Source organism: Diospyros lotus, chromosome 7 (assembly GCF_014633365.1).
Source record: "Diospyros lotus cultivar Yz01 chromosome 7, ASM1463336v1, whole genome shotgun sequence".
Taxonomy (NCBI): domain Eukaryota; kingdom Viridiplantae; phylum Streptophyta; class Magnoliopsida; order Ericales; family Ebenaceae; genus Diospyros; species Diospyros lotus.
Window position 1 is genome coordinate 2,067,986 of NC_068344.1, and position 22,337 is coordinate 2,090,322.

The 22,337-nt window shown below is 32.3% G+C and overlaps 1 protein-coding gene and 1 long non-coding RNA gene across 2 annotated transcripts; both read left to right on the forward strand.

The window, feature by feature from the left end:
* The first annotated feature begins 4,035 nt into the window (after positions 1-4,035).
* LOC127806914 (NDR1/HIN1-like protein 10) lies at positions 4,036-5,102 on the forward strand. The gene is made up of 2 exons (XM_052344511.1): positions 4,036-4,513; positions 4,615-5,102. Exons 1-2 carry the CDS (start codon positions 4,146-4,148, stop codon positions 4,907-4,909), a joined length of 663 nt encoding a protein of 220 aa, XP_052200471.1. The 5' UTR covers positions 4,036-4,145; the 3' UTR covers positions 4,910-5,102.
* A 4,285-nt stretch (positions 5,103-9,387) lies between these two features.
* Positions 9,388-16,402, forward strand: LOC127806959 (uncharacterized). Its single transcript, XR_008024545.1, has 3 exons — positions 9,388-9,440; positions 11,624-11,758; positions 15,873-16,402. It is a non-coding gene; the product is annotated as an uncharacterized LOC127806959 (long non-coding RNA).
* Positions 16,403-22,337: the final 5,935 nt, after the last annotated feature.

The window sequence follows — 22,337 nt, forward strand, 5'->3', positions numbered from 1 at the left end:
ACATATTCAATTAGAAGTTTATAAATAATTAGAGAACAAACTTATTTATAAATATATTATTTAACATAAAGTTATTAAACTTTAAATTATTATGATAATATACTTAATTTGAGTATATTTAAAATTATTATTTATATTAATTTAATTATTTAATATATTATAATATATATAATAAAATAAAATAACAAATTAGATTTAAGTAAAATACAAATTTTGGCACGCTCGAGCTTCAGCTTCGCTTGTCAACCTTTTAACAAGCCAAGCTCGAGCTCCTTCTATATTAATCGAACTCAAACTCAAGATTAAAAATTGACTTGTGAGTCGGGTCTGAATTTAGTAAAACTTGATTCAATTACAACCATGTCGATGAAAACTACTAGCTAATGATGGACTCTTTACTACCGCCAAGCAACCTATAAAGTCTCAAATTGAGTACTAAAATCAAACTACTCATATTTAATAAGTTGTGATTTTCGATCCTAGAGAAAGACCAATTGATTTTTCAGTCTAAACTGAAATTTGATGACTTCTGCTCATACATAGTCTCAAAGTTAAGAGCAGAAAACGCGTAGCTGCTGGGAAATTTGAATTGTGTTACCTTAACTATTAACTATTAATTATTATTATTTTAAAATGATCAAATAAATTACTATATTTTTAAATTCGGAATTAATTTAATTATTATACTTCAAAAGTGTCAAATAAGTTGACGAGAGTTTCGGGGTCAGTCGTCGTCCATTCATGCAGAAGGTCGTGCTCTCTTTTGGTTCTTCTCTATTTTGAGATATCTCTAGAAACTATTAAACTCAAATTTATTTGGATCCCTCACCTACATTGTATTGAAAAAAGTGCAATACAATGTGAGTAAGAGCATTTTAGTCTTTTCGCCTCCGTTTGGTAAATCTGTCTGTCAATCTGTCTGACTCTCAAGAATTTTTTCTGTTTGAATTGGTTTTTCTTGCAAAAGAAGGATGGGATTAAGTTCTCTAAATGATCTTTTAATATTCAAGTAAGTCATTGTACTCGAAAATGATGCGTAAATAATGCAATTAATACATAATAGATATTATACTTGATTCTTAGAAAATTGTGTCTTTATATAGCTTTATTGAAAGGTTAATAAAAATTAGAATAATGTCACATGAATGATCGAATTTGATCATTTGAATGAATTAGGCAAGGCAATTATGTGTATGGGTTACATCCAAGCCCTCTTTTGCATTCATTGCTTAGATAGCATTGGGTCGGGTCTTGAATAAATCTAACTCTTTAGAGCTCCTCTTATCGAACCCTTCGACTAAATCTAGATTGTTGGGGGGGGGGGGGGGGGGGGGAATTCTCGCTTTTTTTCCCTAAAGGTGGATATCCCTCCATCATAAGTCACTATAATATTAGATAATCGGCCACCTTAACCATTATGATATATGATTTTTTTAACACCATCAAATAATACTTTAATTTTACTAATAGTTTCAATTCTTTATCCAATCAAAAGAATTCAATACAATCACAAATTTATATTTAAAGAACGCTACACACTTACAATTTGTGTTTTTATAAAGTATATTGATCAATTTCATTCTAAAATCAAAATATAATGACTTCTTTAATAAAAAGATAATTTTGTCCAAATTGAAAATATAAATAACGAAAATTTCATTTGAATAATTAAGTTAATAATAAAATACAAATATAAAAACACAAATGAGGCCAAATCCACACTTGACAACAGTGGCGGAGCCAATAAATAATTTTAGTCTTGACTAAATTATAAAAATTATAATTTTTTATAATAATATATATAAAAAATTAAAAAATCTACTAGGACCAAGGCTTCAGTTGATCAAAATGTGGCTCCACCATTGCTTGACAATGAGGTAAGGCTAGGTCCTTGGTATGGCCTCTTACTCTCGAGTCAATAAAGGGGGCTCTTTGTGCGCGATGAGTTTGAGTCTAGTCACTGCGTCCGGCTAGGTCACCATGATTAATCTCCCCTACGTTTTGTCTGGCCGGGTGTGGAGGGCACACGGAGTGAGCGATTTTACCTTTTGGACCAATAATAAAATTCAAACAAAATAATGACAAACCTGTAGTTAGACGATTTTAGTTGTAGAAGTCTCCCTTTTATATTGATTGAAGGAAATGGCATATTTAGATTGCATTTGATTGAAAGCATAAAATTTATATAAAAAAAATATTTTTTAGATAATTAAATTGTTTAAAATTAAATTTAAAAAAATATCAATTGAATATATTTAATTAGTCTAATTTTCAACCTATAAATTATTGTACTTTTCTAATTTTTGATATTTGATTATCATTATTTTTCATGAAAATAATTACATATACACATGCAGATAATTAATAATTAAATACATAAATCAATAATCAACTACATAAAATAGTCAAATATATGCCTATTCAAAAAATAAATCAATATACATACACAAAATATTTAAAAAATAAATCAAATATACATAAAAAAAAATATACATACACCCATAAAAATCTATCACAATCGCCGTCACAGCTCGCCCATGGTCAATTGTCGCCGTCACTGTTCACCCATGGCTGATGGATGTCGTCGCTGCCATTCTCTAGTCACAGCCCACGCCTTAGCCATCGTCGATGGTTGTCGCTGCAAGTCTTCGTTGATGCGCGATGGTGGAAGGGGGAGGCCAACTGCTGATGGGTGGGTTTTTCTATTTCCATGGAAATCAATTCTAACCCCTGCATGGAAATTTATTTTTCAACAAAAGTGAGAAAAGATGATCAAATGATCAAAAGATGAAAATTATTTTCTATGAAAATTTTGGATAATCAAATACATCAAAATCTAAAATTTAGGTAAAAAAATGATTATTTTTCATAAAAAAAATTGCAGTCAATCAAACAAGGCCATAGAGTTATTCTTGAGATAGTTGGGATTCTTGAGCTTTGCTCCAAAATTCTCAAGTTTAATTGTTATCATAGCAAAATCTCTAATTTAAATTTAAATAAAAATAAATATATTAAATTTAATTTGAGTCTTTTTAAATTGAGATCTAGGAGTTAGACTGGGTTAATTCTTCAGATTTTGAACTGAGTATGAGAAAATGATAGGTGTCATTCCTTTACGGGCCCAAATTTTGGACACGTGGTGACGTTGGATTGACTTCCTTAAAAGACATTCTAATAATAATTTTATTGTATCACGTCACGACATATAATATAAATTATAGGGTGTCTCACAAATATTAAATTTAAGTGTTGAAATAATATTTTTATTTGATATATATATATATATATATGAGGATGTAATATTTTCCTGCCAAAGAAGACTTAGCCGTGTCCGTGTGGCTTAAATGGGCCGGAACCAAACGGTCAGTCACTAGCAAAACCATCAAATCAAGTACCAAGCCAACATTAAAATAAATTATGGGTAATTTAATTTTTTTTTATTATGGGTAATTTAATTTTTTAAATTAAAATAAATTTTAATTTGATATATCTAATATTTTTATGACATGTCACTTTTTTTTTTCTTTTTTTACGTTTATGTTCTAAGTATAAATAACAAATTTGTTTATTCTCAATGTAAAGATTTAAGAAAATAATTTTTAATAATTAAAATATAAAATTTTGATATTTTTATACATTATCAATTAAAAATTATATTTTTTAGTAATTAAAAAAATTCAACAAAGTAATCAATCTATTCAAATATTATTATTTAGTGGGGCGTAATAGATGCGTTCATACACATATTTAAGAATTTAAAATAATAATTTTAAATAATTAAGACATTAAATTTTAATATTTTATATATATATAATTAAATATTACATTTTTTTTAATTATTAAGAAGAGAGATAATTATGGCTAAGATATGACCAATGACACAAAAATATCAGCTTGCTTAGCCGCGGGAGGAAATTGTCAGCGCGTCATAGTCAACATTCGGAAGCAACGAGGCAAAAACATAAGCAGATCCTGCGGCACGCAAACGCGTTGTATTAATTCATTTCGACCCACCCAAAACCCATATATATATTCACAACACCCACATATATGTCTTTCTCTCTGCATCGATCGATCCATTGTATATCTCTGTGTAACTGATTGATTAATTGGGCTTTCTCTTCCTGATCTTGACACCGTTCGCCATGGCAGAGGCGAAGCAACCATACTTGAACGGAGCCTTCTACGGCCCGTCAATCCCGTCTGTCAGCCACCACCCCTCCCGCGGCCGCGGCTGCGGCTGCGGCTGCTGCCTTCTGAGCTTCCTCTTGAAGATCGTCATCTTCGTCGTCTTCCTCGTTTGCCTCGCCTTCTTCCTGTTCTGGCTCGTCTTCCGCCCCAAGGTCGTCAAGTTCCACGTCACCGACGCCGCCCTCCGCCGGTTCGACCTCAACACCGCCACCAACATGCTCGACTACGACCTCCCCATGAACTTGACCATCCGTAACCCTAACAAACACATCGGCATCTACTACGACCGCCTCGAGGCAAGCGCTTTCTACGAGGACCAGAGGTACGCGTTATTAATTAGTATAGATACGGCGGACCCGATAGCATCGTCCAATTCGAATACAGTATTCATTGTTCTGAGTTTCGTGTTAATTTCTCCGACAGGTTAGTCACCATCCCGCTGCCGAACTTTTACCAGGGGCACAAGAACACGACCACCTTGAACCTCCACTTCAAGGGCCAGAAAATGGTAGGTTTGCAGGCCTCGGATCTGGAGAAGTACAATTCCCAGAACAGCTCGGGGGCTTTCAACATCGACGTGAAGCTCTATCTTCGTATCAGATTCAAGCTGCGTGATTTGAAAACCCATAAGTTCAAGCCCAAGATTAAGTGCGACTTGAAGGTTCCATTGCAAACCTCTGGCAGCTTCGAAACTGAAAGGTGCGACATCGATTGGTAGTTGGTGTCATGATCACATCCATTTCCTCCATGGCCGCAGCTCCAGGCCTTCATAGATGCCTACACTATACATACATATTCTTTTATATATAGCAGATTTATTCGTATACTTCATACACTTTTCATCTTTCTTTTCTACTTTTCACATTCCTGCGATTCCAGTTTTGGATATATATTATGATCATTTCCTTGTATTTGATATATAGTGGGTGATGTTAGTGTTGAGTAATGATTCAGGTGTTTTGTTTGTATAGAATAATATTGGGACACTGATTAAACACCTAATCTTCTCCAGATTTGAGAGAATTTTTATTTATTAATTAGCTTAATACTCCCTTAATCCTCTCATGGACTTGCATATATTAGATAAAAGAAGAGAAAACCTTTTCTTTCTTTCTTTCTTTTTATTAATCAAAGCGAGATTGATCCAACAACTATAAAAAAAAAAGATCAGTTCTTTAGGATCTTTCTTTTCTTAAAACCAATTCTAAGACCAATTTTTAAAATACCTTTCTGTATAACTAAGATTCGCTCATTCTTTTTTCTCAGCCAAATAATAGTAAGAAGTTCATCTGGGTTTGAATTTTACTGAAGATTAGTTCAATAAATATCAAAATCTTTCAAAAAGATAGATCGTTGTATCTTAACAGGAGGAGAAGAAGTTCGTTTATCTTTTGAAAACGCAACTAATCCATAGCATTTGGGATAACTTCTTACCGGCTATATGGGTATAATAATGGTAACAAACCTGATGGTAGCGTAATTGAAAGGCAAGTAATAAGAAGTCAAATCAATTACGTATATTACATATTATTAAATTAAATTAAGCTCCCAAAAAGAAACGTACGGTTCACGGTTACGGGGGTATTTCCTTCGTTTAGAGGTTTGGCGGGTTATAAATTATTGTAACAGTTTAAACGCTAATTTAACTTATTTTGTCTAAAGTTTATATATTATCGGCTTATTAGGTGTTTTAACAATTTTTTCAATACGTTATCCGGTGTCTTTTCAAATAAGTTGTTGATGGCTTATTTTATTGACTAAATAAATTAAAATTTTATTGCCAAATAATTCAAATATTTATAACTCTACATTCCATCTCTTTCTCTAGTCATTTTCTCCATTATGGCCCCCAATAGATTGATCATTGCCTCTTCTATGGTTCGTCGTGTCATCTCCATCACCTCTTCTATTGTTTGTCATCGTCATCTCCATCACCATCATCGTCACCTCCATTATTGTCTTTTCCATCGTCTGTCGCCCGCCACCTTCTCCATCTCTTTCTCTCTGTCGTTGTCATCTCCATCACTATTATCCATCAGTGTCACCTCCATTATTGTCTTTTCCATCATTTGTCGCCCGCCACCTTCTCCATCTCTCTCTCTCTATATATATAATTTAATATATTTTTAATAATTATATATAATTTATTTTTTTTAAAAATAATATTTTTATAAATTTTATTTGCATTATTCAGCAATATATCTATTTTAGTCTTATTGTATCAAAAACAAATACCAATTAAAAGCCTGAGAGCTCAAAACGATATTTTAGGTTGAAAGGCATACATTTTTCGTATGCGGGATGGGGGTCCCACACAAACGCGCAAACTAGATAACTTCAACATCCAAAAAATTTTTCAAGAAGATAATCAATTATCCATCAAGAATTCTAATTCTAAAATGATTTCTGAATATTGGACAAACAATCATCTACAAAAAATTTTATATGCAACAAAAAGAGCAAGATAATCATCATGTATAAAAGATATATGTCATTTATAACAATTATGATTCTAATTAGATTAGGATTAATTAAAATAAATGTTATCTACAGTAATCATAATCTCGAATTAATTAAGAATATTTCATATTTCTCCATAAATAAGCAAACACTCATTCATGAAAGGGTACACTTTTGATATTTGTTTCAATACAATTGATATCATCTTTAGTGTCTAAATTAAGCATAGGAGAGTTTGTGCAGGAACCTCTGCCCCTTTTTGATTGTTTTCTTATTTTTGCAACTTTAAGCCACTTAACGACAATATTTCTAATCAAATAAAATTATTGTTGTATCTATGCAATAATAAATCTTTTTATTAAGTTGTGATAGTTTATTAGATTTTTTAAATCAAATACATAACTATATAAATGACATATACATATTTATTCAAACACGTTATCAATTTAAATACTAAGAAATGCTAACTAATTTTTAAGATTTACACAACTTATAAATAAAACGACTTACCAGCTTAAATAAAAAAAAGGAAAGAAGAGTAAGCCAAACAGCCTCTACCTAACAAACGACGGAGTTTTTTCGTTGGAATCGCCACGACTTGGAGAGGCCGAGGGAGTAGAGTAAAACGGAGAGTCACAAGCCGTCGGAAACAGCGTCGCTTCTATGTCACCTTCCGTAATAAAGTTCACCTCTGAACCATCTTCGGCCGTTCTGAAACTCTCCTCCGCCGACGCCGTCTCCGTTGTCACGGCCACTTGTGCATTAATAGAAGGCAGTGTCGCCGGAGTGTTTTCCGATCCATCAGGGGCGGCTTGATTCCGACCGGTGCCACCTTCGATACTGGCGGTGTCGACCCGGGGGTGCTGCTGCTTCCACCAGAGGAAATAGAGGATGTCCTTGGAGTCGGGCGAAGACTCCAGGTGGTCACTGCCGCTGGTGGCGGCCGCGGAAACCTGGTCCCGGAAAACTCGCCGGCGCCAGAGGACGTAGAGGAGCTCGGCGACGAAGACGACGACCACGACGGCGAAGGCTACAGAGAGAATTATTGGCCCAAAGCTTAGACGACTCATGGCTGATAAAGAATACTACAATGATCAGAAGACGCGTTGAATAACACAGTCTATACTTAGTGGATCATAAGGCGTCGTTCTGTTTGCTTCGGGATTGACCAGATGGTTAACCGGCGGGCTACCGGCGAGTCGGGGGAGAGAGAAGGTAGGCTCATGTTGTTGGGGAAATGAAATAGCCGGTTGCAACGTAGGAAGGACAGACAAAAGTCTTTCCTTAGAGATAGATGTGGGACGTAAGCAGTGACGTGGACATATAGGAAATTGTGACGTGGCAGGAATTTAAAATTACAATAATAATATAAAATAAATAAATTACATCGTGACAAGCGTTTTAGCAAATTAAATGAAGTATAATAATTAAGGTGAAATAAATATTTTCAGGTTTATATAATAAATATAGAAATTGCCTTGCAAGTTGAGCTCAACGAAAATTTTTAAATTTAATATTGCAATTAGTCGAATAAATTAGGTATTGATTAGGTGAGATATACACTTACTTGATTTTTCTTAATCAATTAATGATATAGACATAGAGACTTGTCATTTTAATTTAGATTTATTACTCAATTAAAAGATATATATATATATAGTTACTCGACTAATGTACCCCTTATTCAATGTGTAATGTTATTTGGCCACCCCCAAACCCACCCACGAGTAAATTACCAATCTACCCATAGTGTGCCATTACGAAAATGACCTCAGCTAGAAGGTCGCGCGAGACTTCCTCTCTTTGTCACACCAGAAGCTCACTCGAGCCTTTTTCTCAATCTCTCACTCTCTTCTTTCTCTCTTGCTCTCTCTCGTGCGACTTTTCCTCTAGATTCAGCGGTCTCTCTCTCTCTCGTTTCGGTCATGTCTCTTTATCTCTCTATCGTTTCGTCCATGCGACCCTTCATCTTGTTTTGGTCATCAAGCTAGTTGTCTCTTGCCTGTGCGACTGCATCGTCGGCGTCCCTTGGGCTTGTTCCGGCTCTCTTTCTCTGTCTCTCATCTATTGCACGTTTCTATTGGCCCCAATCTACAAGGAGGTAAGTCTTTTAAACATATGCACAATGATTTTTAGCACACATCCATCATATATACGTATATAAGCGCAATTTGGGTTTGACCAAAGGTTTAAACTTAGATCTATGGAGATTCGGTCGTTGGATCTTATTGGTTTTTGGGTATGTTGGTCGATGAGGATAAAGGTGTCGAGTGATTGCCTCGGATCCCTGGAAACCACCAGCCATAGTGGTTGGTGGCGATAGGCAATCCATTTTTCGATTGTGGCCGAAAATTAAAATTTAGATCCAAGAAAATTCAATTGTTAAATGTGGTCCACTTTTGTGTATGTTAACCCCTTGACTTAGTGTTTGTAATGGTAGGGTCTAATTGTGAAAATCTCTGGCCAGCGATGGTTGTCGATGGTCCACGATGGTCATCGGTAGTCACAGTTGTGACTAGTTTAGGCTATTTTTGGGGTTGACAAAGTTGGTTCATGGGCTAGGTCTGGCCTAGTAGTGGTAGCCTTTGGTTCGATCCAAAAATCCAATCTATTGCAACCGTTCTCCTCTGTTGGTCTCCACTATTTATGTTTCTCTCGTTTCTCTTTATATATTCATGTATCATATTATACTTCTACTAAAGTATTGACTTTGTATAATTTTCAAATTTTTATTGTAGACAATCAATTCTATTTTAGAAGATGAAAGAAAGCCCCAATGAGTAACATAGGTATGTATGATTTTTTCTTAAATATGGCACAACTTCCTCGTACATATGCCATAAGTGAGTATAAATAGATTTATGAGCTATTATATTTGTATCTCTAAATGGTGACTTTATCACATAGAATTAGAACAAAAGTGTAAATTATTCAAATGTGGTAAGGCCTTATTTATGAGAAAATTAGTGATATAAAATAAGAAAAACAAAATGTCTGTTGACAATGCAAATTATATAGGCAACATTATATTATTTTATGATTGTACCTTGTTTTGATCTAGTAAATTATAGTGTGCTTCCAGAATCATTCGAAGATAATGAGAAAATTTTCCAAGATAATTAGGGTTCTCTGTTAAATAACAAGTTCAAGCAAATCTAGGTTGTATAGATGCAATAAACAGTTAAGCGAACATGTGAAGAGGCAGCTTGAAGTTAATGATATAGCTGAAATTTCACTGCAGAAAAGTTATAACTCAGCTGTTGTTGAGGCTGGTGGGTATGAGAACCTAACGTTTGTGAAAAATGATTGTAAAAATTACATTGATAAAGTGAGAAAGTTAAAACTTGGGGAAGGAGATGCTGCTGTTATTCAAGCATATTTTTTGAAAATACAAGCCTTTTGTCTGGGTTTTTACTTCAGTGTCAATTTGGACGAAGAATGTCGATTCGGGAATGTATTTTAGACGAATAATAAGTGTAGACAAGCGTATAAGGAATTTGACAATGTTGTCACATTCGACATCACATATTTGACCAATAGGTACAACATGCCATTTGCTCTATTCGTTGGTGTAAATCACTATGGATAATCGACAATGTTTGGATGTGGTCTAGTTTCCAATTAGGACACCAGGACTTTTGTGTGGCTGTTTAGGATATGGTTTTAATGCATGAAGTATCAAGCTCCTACTAGAATAATCATTGACCAGGATAGGGCTATGCAAAACGCAATTGAGATAATCTTCCCTAACACGAAGCATGTGTGGTGTTTGTGACATATACTAAAGAAGTTGCTTAAAAAGTTTGGGAACCATATATAGTTGCAAGGCTTCAACTCTTTTGGTTGTACATGACATGGTGTACAAATCACATTATCCTGAAGTATTCAAGCAAGGTTGGAGTTCAATGATTGAGAAATATGCATTGCATGACAATGATTGGTTGTCTAGACTATACACACAAAGAGCCCGTTGGGTCCCATGTTTCTTGAAAACTAGTTTTTGGGCAACAACGTCAACAACGCAGTGGAGTAAGAGTCTAAATACATTTTTTGATGGTTATGTACACTCAAAACTTCACTAAAGCAATTTGTTGAACAATATGAGCTTACAATGAGGTCTAAAGTTGAAAAGGAGTTTCAGGCCCACGTTAAGTCATTTTCTTAGATGATGCCATGCACATTGAGGTATCCCATGGAAAAACAATTTCAAGAAGTGTACACAATCTCAAAATTGAAGGAGTTTCAGGATGAGTTCACAGGGAAGATATATTGCAAGGTTGTGTCCACCGAAGAATGATCGTTGGGTATGAGCAAAGATATCATATTTAATGAAAGAGTCAATGAAAAAAAAAATTCATTTGTTATTAACAAAGAGAAATGCAATATTATTTCTAATTATCACATGTTCGAGTTTAGGGGAATAATTTGTTGACATGTTGTCACAGTGTTGATTCGAAATGGTATCAGATCACTTCCTGAGAGATATATCTTAAGGCGATGGAGGAGAGATGTCAATAGATCTTAAACGAGAGTCAAGATTAATTACAACGGTTGGATTAATATGCCTAGCCAGTTAAGATATGATAAGTTGTGCAATGTGTTTGCGAAAGTTGTAGACTTGGTTGCAGATGACGAAGATCATACCCGAACAACTATGGATTGGATGGAATCTCAATTGACTGCATTGAGCAAATCTAATGCAAAGCCAAGTTCTGTTAGTAATATAAATGCTAAAGACAGTGTGCAAGAACAAGTTCTTAATTTTAGAAAAGCAGCTATAACTTCAAACGAACAAATTTTGGATCCAATATGCTCGCAAACAAAAGGAGCCCCTAAGAAGCTTTGCAAGAAGGGTCCATTGAAAACAAATTCCAAGAAAATGAAGATATGCTTTAATCTATTTTTTATTTACCTAATAATGTAGTGCTCGGATTCTTGATTGTAATGACTGTTACTTTCATTTAATGTTTAGGTGGAATCCTTGAAAGTAAACCAAGGCAAGGCCTCGAGGCAAAACATTGTTCAAGATGCTCAAGTATTCAGTGAATGTTTTTCACAAGAAGCACAGTATCACACTTTGACACTAATCTCCTATTCATAATTAATGGTAAGTACTTGGATGAGATTAGGGTAATAATTTAAGTTGTTATTTTCAATTTTTCACAATTTCGTTTAGGTTATATCCTAGTGCTTTCTTTTTCTTTTACAAGCTATTCACTATCAAAATTGGTATGCTACTCACGGAGTGCATATGATGCCTATTTTTGGCACAGCTCAACACTTTATGCCAATGTACGCACCCCATCCACAACCCGATGACAACCCACCAAATATTTGATGCATTCATTCCAAGTTTTATTCACTTGGATGACGCAATTGAGAGACTCTTGATAAACTACTTAACCCCACTAGGTGGGTTTAGATAAATCGTATGCATGCAATTATAATGAAACTCAAAGTCTTTGAAGAGCCTTGGTATGGTCACATGGCAATAGATTTAATAACTTTTTTTTTCAGAAAAATATGTGTTTTGTCATCTTGCTATTTGATAACTTTCCCTCCCTCCTCCCCCTACCAAATATGAATAAATAAATAAATAATAAACCTAATTCATATAACAGCAACAATGTATCTTGTTCTCTGGATTAATAGGTAGTTTTTGTTTTTTCATTTTTTGACCACTCTCCTGTTGATTCCATTTCATAATGCCTTATTACAAGAAAAACGCTTCCACAATTGGCTTGAAAATGGAAGAGATTGGACATTTAGTCGAAGTAGATTTTGGGGTACCCCTTTTCCTGTATGGATTAGTGATGACAATGAAAAAGTGATAGTAATGGACTCTATTTCTAAACTTGAAAAGCTTTATGGTGTTAAGGTTTGTTTCCTTAGTTTCATTGTTCTGTATTATTACAGCATTAGATATTGCTTTTGATCAATATATTTTCTTATTTTGGACTTTTATTTTATTACTCAATTTTGTTTATTGCTGCTCTTTTAATGAATATTCTTGATTAATAATTATTTAAAAATATATATTTAATAAATATAATAAATTATATTTGAGATTAATAATTAATGTAACCCACAAAATATAATAAGAATAAATAATATGAGGCACAACACAATTTATAGTGGTTCAGTGTTTTCACACATACCTAATCCATTCTCCCAAGATCTAATCACCATTGGGATTCAACTAAATCAAAATTACCAAGGTTTCCACACTAGCTCACTTTGGAAACTAGATACACATCTAGATTACAATAGGTTCTAGACAATCACTACATCAAGATTTTCTTCCTAGCATATCTTGAAAACTAGATTCACCTTAATTTTAATGATTCTAGGAAACCTAAACAATCTACAATGGTAATTTAAATATTACAAATAATTTGTTCATATTTAGACATAAATAAGCAATTAAGAACAAATTATATAAGGTAATAATATTTAAATAAATAAATAAATTTATAATCTCAAATGGAGAAGTTTGGATTTGTCGTAGAAGACTTGAAGAATTTTTCTCCTCTTGCCTTGTGACTCTTCGGTGGATGTGCAATAATACTTTGAGAATCTTAGATTGTTTGGATGCTTTGCTTGAGAGCATTTGAGAGCTTTCGAGTGCTTTGAATATGCAATGGAAACACTTAGATACTCACAAAATGAGTTTAATGGGGTATTTATAAGCATTTTAGCCACTTTTCTAACGATCAAAAATCTAATCGTTATAGTAAAAAAAGTTTAGTATAACTTAAATTTAATATATGCACTCAAATAACTAAGAGGGTTTCTAGATCCCTGACAAGGGAAGGCTTGGCTAACTTAAGGTTGTGGGATCAAATAATGAGAATTGCACCTAGTTGTTAAAATTCTTTTTGAGTTACATTTGTTATAAAAATATTATATAAATTAATCTAAAATATTTTTAAAAAATATTTTTAATGGAAAATAATATTTTTGATAATACATATGATATAAAAAAATATTTAATAAATTAATATTAAAAACATATTTAAAAAATATTTTTAATAAAAAATAATATTTTTGATATTGCATATGCTATGAAAATATTTTATAAATTAATCTAAAAATATTTTTAATAAGAAATAATATTTTTGGTAATACATATGATATGGAAAAAATATTTTATAAATTAATAAAAAATAATTCGATACTACAATTAATATATTTAAGAAAAATATTCTTTTGTTAATCATCAAAAATACTATAATTTATATTTTAAAAATTCTCTTTTTATTAATCATCAAAACTTAATTAAAATGAGTAAGTTGGCTCAACATTCTCCCCCTTTTTTATAATGACAAAAAACTGATTTATGAGATAATTAATTTGATAAAATATTTTTGAACTCCCCCTTAATTTTATACTATAAGCTCCCATTTCAAAAATACTAATAGTATAAAAATATTTTGGATATAGTTTAGATAAAATATTTTTTAGGAGCAAACTTGATTGTCAAATGATTGCCTTGATTGCACCTAATTGCCTTGAATGTCTAAATTGATTTCTTATCTCTCAAATATACAATTTCCTTACATACAAGATCTCTCAATAAAAAATTTATCATACATTATTCTCCCACATACAAAAATAAAATTATAGCACACTCTCATACATACAATCTCTCATCTCATAACATCTCATTTTTCTCCCCCTTTTTGTCATAATCAAAAAAATATTATTAGTGAAGAGAATACAGATATAAACAATATAGTCCATGAGAGACATTTACCAAGCATAATCCACAATATGATAGATAATGAACAAAGAGTATTGAAAATATAGATGCAATGTTAAGTATCAAAAATAGTACATCATGCCCATCATGGAATTTCATGCTAACCATTTCAACTATAGATCCAAGATTACACAATATGGAATATATCTACAAAAAAAAAAATAATCATAGAATAGTCAAAGGATACAGTAATATTACAGAATCTACAAAACAGTAATTTAAGTCACCCATGTTGATAGCTTTGGATTTTGTCGATGCTCAATGCTGATGATGGTTGCCGAATACGACGGATCCAAGTTCATCGACATCACTTGGGAATGGTCATTGGCTACTGCTAGTTTCGACTGGGTAATGTTGCGAACTAACCTCTTGAAAATAAGGAAATGACATATTTTTTTTTTGGATGACTAGGTTTTTAAAATTCCAAATAGGGTTTGGATCATCCATGAAGAAAGATCTATTGTCAGAATATGGGTTTAAAATAGTTTCTAGGTGAAACCAATTTTTAACTTTCTTGCTTTTTAAAAAAAGAAGAAGAAAGTTAACATAAAAAGTACATAAGTACGGGCTATAAACCGAACATATTATGAACCCCATTCATTGCTCACTACATCTTTGGAAATACAAATGTCACAGAACTTCAATGACAAAAAAATCAAAACTTGTAATATTAAACCTTGATATGTTGCTCCATAAGAAGCATATATATTCTTCACCTAGAAATTTATAAGCTATAAGTTAAATCATTGAGCCCGCAATACAACTGTCTATCATGGGCAGAATCCAACAGTGTCTGAACTTGTAAACTAGCCAATTTAAGTCCCCATGGTTCAACCAATCAATCAAGTCTTTTAGACATGAAAACTCAAGACTAGCAACTATATACTTTGCCCATCCATTTCTAAACCTAATAAATGGCAACAGCTCACAGTTTGCTTTGTGATAATGGATTCAAGAATTTAGTAAATGACTCACTATAACTGAAAAGTCGTGCTTAGTACTGTTTGCCTTCTAATATCAAGCGGCATTCAAATTTGACCAACCACTACTCCGGCTAATACTTTATTTCTAAACATGAAATCATGTCTTCTTTCTGCTTGGTAATGCAAGAACGAACTGCCAAAAATCAGTTAGCCAAACCCAACACCTGCGTAAACGAACTGCTAGTCGCCACTGGTTTCCGATGATCCAAGGCAACCACCTAACATCTTTATCCCCATCGACCCACATACCCAAAAACTAGCAACATCTAACAGTCAAATCTCCATAAATCACAATTTAAACTTTCGGTTAAACCCAAATCACGCATATATACATGTATATCATGGATGTATGTTGAAAATCATTGTTAATAAATCTAAAACACTCACCTTCTTATAGATTAGGGCCACTTTCACGGTGAAAATACACTCAAATCGAAGATCAAGCGATTGGATTTTACAAAATTTGTGTTTTACAGAGTTCTTGAGAGATCACAATGGAAGAGGTGATGAAGCTGTTGCAATGGAAGATGATCGGTCGCACGAGCAGGAGAAATAGATAGATGACCAGAAAGGGAGAGAGACACACACAATTGGATTGGACAAGCCAAGAGATAGAGAGACGTACATTGGAGGCGAAAGGAAGCCGGTGGATAATGCATGCGTCGGACCGACCCAAGGGCTGCCGGAATTGAGACAAAGTGACAATCGAAAGGGAGAGAGAGGGAGAGACTAGTTTCAGCGTGAGCAAGAGTGAGAAAGAGGGGGCTAAAATTTGAAATAATTGGCTCTTAGGTTGCTCTTCATATCGTGATATTTTGGAGTCAATAAAATGCGAGATATCACGATATCTTGAGGGTGGCTTTGAGGGTGGCATTGAAGGTGGCCGAATAGCATTACCCCTTAGTTGATTAACTATTTAGTTACTCGAGTAATGCTATTCCATCATATATTTATGTAAAACAAATATATATAGATTAATCCCTTGAATGTTCAGATTTTATTTTATTAAAAGAATAAGTTAGTCAAGTACCAACACTTGTTATTCAGTTAAACATTTATTTGCTCGATTAAAACAATAATTACTCTATTAAACAAATATATAATAAATTAATCCCTTAAATATTCAAATTTTATTTGAATAAAAGAATAAGTTAGTCAAGTACCAACACTTGTTACTCAGTTAAACATTTACTTACTCGATTAAAACAATAATTACTCTATTAAACTCATATATTAGTTGATTAATTTTTAAATCACAACATATCTTATTATCAACACATTATAATGGAGAAAGTATATTAAAGTTTTGCATTTAATTTCTCAGCAATAAAATATTCTCAAAATCAAACTCAACTAAATTTAATGATATTATTATAATAATTTAAAGTTTAATAATTTTATGTTAAATAATATATTCATAAAATTATAAGTAAATTTATTAATATATTTATAAATAAGTCTATTCACAACCTGTTTACGAGCCTCTAATCAAGCTTGTTTGTGAGTTTTAACGAATTAAATTTTATTGAACTTAAATTCAATTCGTTTACAAATAGAGTTTTAAAATTAGAATTAAACTCGACTCGTTTTTTTTAACAAACAAATTCAAACGAGTTTTTATAGAGTTGAACACCAAACACTCACAAATAACTAGACTCATTTGAAACTCTAATTATATAATTGTATAATATATATATATATATAGTGGATATCACATAATATGGGGCGGCCCATCTGTAAATGTTAGGTTAACAATTGGACTATTTATAGAAAGGAGCCCACAGGCCCAATTATGGAAGTAGAATGAGCCCTTCTTATTTTATTTTAAGGGAGTGTGATATATTTATATATCAAAAATATTATTTAGACGCTCAATATGACACAAAATATAATTTTTTTATAACACTTCTATATTAATGTATTTTATATTTGTAATAATAATATAATACGAAAGTGTCGTAAGTGATATAGTATTTGTTAACCAAGATATGAGATAAAAAAAATAAAAATATGAAAAGTACTTTGGATAAAAATATTTTTTATTATTTTTATTAAATTTTCGATAATTTAAAAAAAAATCACGTGATTTTTTATTTGAGATTTTTCAGATAAATTTATCTTGAACTTTACAGATAATAAAAACTGATCCATATACCTCCCAAATAATTTGATAAATATTTTTTATTTTTATCTTGATTATTTTATATTTTAATTCAAAAAATATTTTAATTTTATTTTATTCATTCTAAGTGTTTAAACAAAATATAACACACTAATGATATATTTATATATGTATGTAATGGTCCATTGTACCCACCAACTTTATTATCATTATTATTTTATTTTTTTTTTTTTCTTTGGGGGTGGGGGGGGGGGTGGTCATTAATTTCTTTTTGACCAGTCCCGTCCTATTGTGATCTGAACGATGTATAGTGCTGTATACCTTTCATGGAGACTGGATCCCTTCTTGGCCGTGCCTTTTCTGGATTATCATTCAAAAGTCATGACCAATGTGGGATCCAAGGTTGAGTCTTGACGTTGACACGTAAATTAGAGGCGTCACATGCTATGGTGGTTTCATTGACTCTTGATAAATTATTAGACACCACCAACGATATTTTGTGAAATATGATTTTTTTTTTATATATATTAACATTCTCACTAATTAATGGACGAGACTAAGACTCTTAATACTAAATTATTATTGTTAACGGTATGAAAAAAAAAGATCTCTCTCTCTCTCTTATTACAAATGCATCAATGCCATGCAAAGAGGATAAATTAAGTAAGCCTTAGTCAAAGTTCTTTTTTCGTAACTCAAAATGATAATAATTTTTTTTTTTCTTGTAACATAAAAAATTTGAATAGTCTCTAATTATATATAATTTTTGGCTTAAATTATTTTACTTTTTTTAAAATTTATGGTCCGTCTTAACCTGTTTAATTGTAAAGACAAATTCATTGCAAACCAAAATCAATGACCTAACCTTCTAGAATAAATACACGAGATTATACAATGTTACATAGAGGCAGGATTAAACCCACAAACTTGCTATATCCCAAGCTCTTAAACTCGTACAACAGACCGTCTGTATTACCAGTTCAAAGTGATAATAAATTTAGGGTGTGAAAATAGTAATTTTGCAAATAAAAAATAAGGGATTTAGATCCCAAAAAAATAAGCTACCACAAATCTTGAAAGCCCAATATAGCAGTCATATTGAAGTGATTCTCAAAGCAAATGGGCTCCCCCACAGAGCCCAATTAAATGGGCTTGTCCATTACCAATGCTCACTTGGTGGCAGTTTTTAAGTTGATGAATTATCTATTTATAGTATTATATAAATACTCGTGATATTTTAATAAGATTTGAACTCATAATCTTTAAGTCATTATTACTCTTACATGTGATCTAATTTTTATTTAAACTTGTGTTCTAAACTATAAAATTTAAATTATAATTATCAATCATTATCTATTATATCTTTTTCTATAAGTAAGAATTCATTGAAAAAAATCTCAAAAAGTTTACAATTTTACCTAAAATATATCTTGAACATTACAAAAAAAAAAAAAAATTGAACAAAAGTGAAACGTCTAAATCTAAACTACCAATTAAAATGATACATTCCTCACAATATAATAAAATAACAATATGCCGAAAGAAGTCTACAATAAAGCCACATTTACAATCTTAAAATCACGATTCACACTTTTTCTCATCTCTCATAGTATAATTAATTTTTTTTTTATATGAATATCAATATTTTATGATAAAAATACTCAGTTACTTTCTTTAAAAAGTATTTAGAGAGCATAAAAACCATAATTCTATATATAACAGAGTCTACGCCTCTAATAATTCATAAAACAAACACTAAGACATTAAAACAAACACAACTTTGATTGGAAAAGCTGATGATTAGAGTTGGAAAAGTGACTTAGGATTTAATGTATGGGGTTTAGAAAAAGGTTTCCAATTCCAAAGTGAAGAAGAAAAGACATGACCCCAAAAGATAAGTGATGGAGAAAAGAAAAGAAAAGGTGTGCAGAAAGTTTTAGGAAGTTGCTTCCTTAGTGAGTATGTCTCTCTTTCCCTTATATATACATATATGTATATATCCCATAAGGCTTATGCTTGAAGCTTAATTGGCTTGTAATATTTATTTATATAATAATATAGACGTTTCCTTTGCTATCATATAAGGCTTATGCTTGAAGCTTTGCTTATAATATTTATTTATATAATAATATAGATGTTTCGTTTGCTGATATATATATATATATATATATCCTCCTTTGTCTCCCCTTATCTAGAAAAATGGGTGGTTTTTCATTCACAAGGACTCCACCATCCCTTGGAGGGCCATCCCCTTTGAAATTATTGGAATCCTTAAAAGGATTATAGCATTTCATTTAGGTTTTACAATACTGGGGTCCATGTTACCCAACTTTTTAATCAAAATAATGCCTTTATATGTATCATATCTATATATATATATATATCGAGAGAGAGAGAATACTAAAAAAAAAAACGAAGTTATTAAGTTACTCCTAAAAATTAATTCTATACCATTACATGTTTCTATGAATAAAAAAATGATACTTATCTCTATTTTCAACTCTTCACGAACGAAATTAATGAATTTAACTCTCAAGAATCAATTTGAGAGAATTAAAGAGAGATCTAATAGATTTGTCATTGTAACATCCCGCTCGAGCGATAGGAAGAATCGGAACAACTTATCCTGATGGATCTACACGAACTTCCCAGGGGGTCACCCATCATTGGATTGCCCCAGGTCAAGCACGCTTAACTTGGGAGTTCTTTGCCAACATTCAGCCCAAAAGGTATCCAGCTGGTGTTGTTTCCTTTCTTACACTATCCTCGATATATACTAATTTCTTTGGACTCTCGGGGTATTACAGTCATTATCCAAATCTAGTTCAAAAATTTTTCCATTAGCCCCCATAATTATCGATCGAGTTTAGAAATTTCAAAAATAATATTGAATATCCCACTTCACTTCACTGAGTTTATATAAAGGATAAAGACTCTCACAAGTAAGGGATCTAAATTTGACTAATCTTCTCCTGTCATGTGTGTTACTTGACTATATATGTTCAAGTCACTCGTTACTCTACCCATAAGATTTTGATATATGATATATAATTGATATTCGTACTCGATATTACAAAATAATGCAATACTCAAATGTTATTCATAAGTTTAATGACTCCATTAAACATCCTTATCCCCTTGAAGATAGATTTATCATAACAAGAAATCACATTAGAACTTAATAGGTTCTCAGAATGCATCAAATTACTACAGCAATAAAGAGTATTGCCTTTTTCTTTCTTTGCTTTTGGGTAGTGAAACATATATAGAGTAATAGCCTTTTCCCTCTTAGGTAGAGTTTTGCTTTTTGCCATAGGTTCTTATTCCTTCTTTCCCACTCTTTGCTCCATTAATGTTGAGAGGTTTCAATTTGGGGTTATAATTAATCAAAATGTAGAAAAGATGGTATCAATTTTTCTTCACCATATCTCCAAATACGTACTTAGATGAAGATGTTCAAATAAAGACCACTAATATATTTGTAAAGAAAAAAATGTATTAGATGATGAGAAACTCTAGTTTTAGATCACTACACTTGATAAATTACAAAAGAAAATTGTAAGACTATCTCAGTGTTGGTTAAGAAAACTACATCGATACTTTAATCAGATATAGAGTAATAGAGAATGGGTAAATAAGCTTAAGATCATAGTCAAGATAGTTAATTTTTAACCCATAGGAGATCCTGCTCTATTTGTACCAATTTAAGAGATAATTCTTTGTTTAGAATTAAGTCTTTTTATTAGACGACGCTTAAGAATAATTATCCTAAATTTTTTTGAGAAAATGAGTTTTAACTCCTAAAATAGTCTTCCTAAGATTAGGAAAAAACATTTATCTTGAATTTATCGAGATTAAGAGAGATCGGGAGCTTGTAAGAAACAATTTCTTATTACAAGTTTATTTCTTGATTTTAAGAAAAAAAATCTTAGATAAATTAGGCAACTCAATCTTGAGCAAGATCAATTTGCTCTTGTTACGACTTCACTCTAGTCACTAGCCTTATCTTCAGCATCCCTTTCCTTGTGGTTAAGGTAACAACTTCGGACATGGTCAACTCCCATGGTGCGACGGGCAGTGTGTTCGCCTGATCGACAAAGCATTTGAAATTTTTTATTCTGTTATGCTAACAATTATTCCCCAACAAAAAGCAGAGGAAAAGGACGATTAATATGAAATACCCTCCATTCAAGCAGAACAAGATCCTCACAAAATATCGAAAAAGGAAATAACTTAACTAATGAACTAAAGCCGAGACTAAGCATGACTCAAATACACACAATCTCAAAGTGACTCAGATCGGTGATTGAATTGCAGATGCAAAAGAGAATGAATGAATGAATTAAGTAAGGATAGTTGAATGAAGGAAGGAAAAGGATGTCCAAATTAATCAAATGCGCTCCATGCGTCGCACGATGGCAGGGCACACGGGCGGGCAGTGTGGGCCAACTATATCTGGATCCATTGCCTTTTCTACCACCATATCTGTTTTTCTTTAATGCCCCCAAAAGCTTCTGCAAGTCTGCATTATTTTATATGAAAATAAATCAATAAAGGATGGGAAAAGGCGAGCCATCTGAAGCTTGCAAAAGCTGATGAATAGTAAGAGCTCAAAGTTGAAGCTGCTGCCAGGAAAAAGGGGATACTGATGAAGCACAGAGAGAGAGAGAGAGAGAGAGAGAGAGAGAGATAAAGCTAAAGAGATTTTGTGTTAAAAGGGCCGTCCACTTTCTGCATTATTCATTCATTTATACACTAATAAACCATTCATTATCACACTATCTTCCTTCCTTCCTGCTTTTGAGGAAATATCAGATTC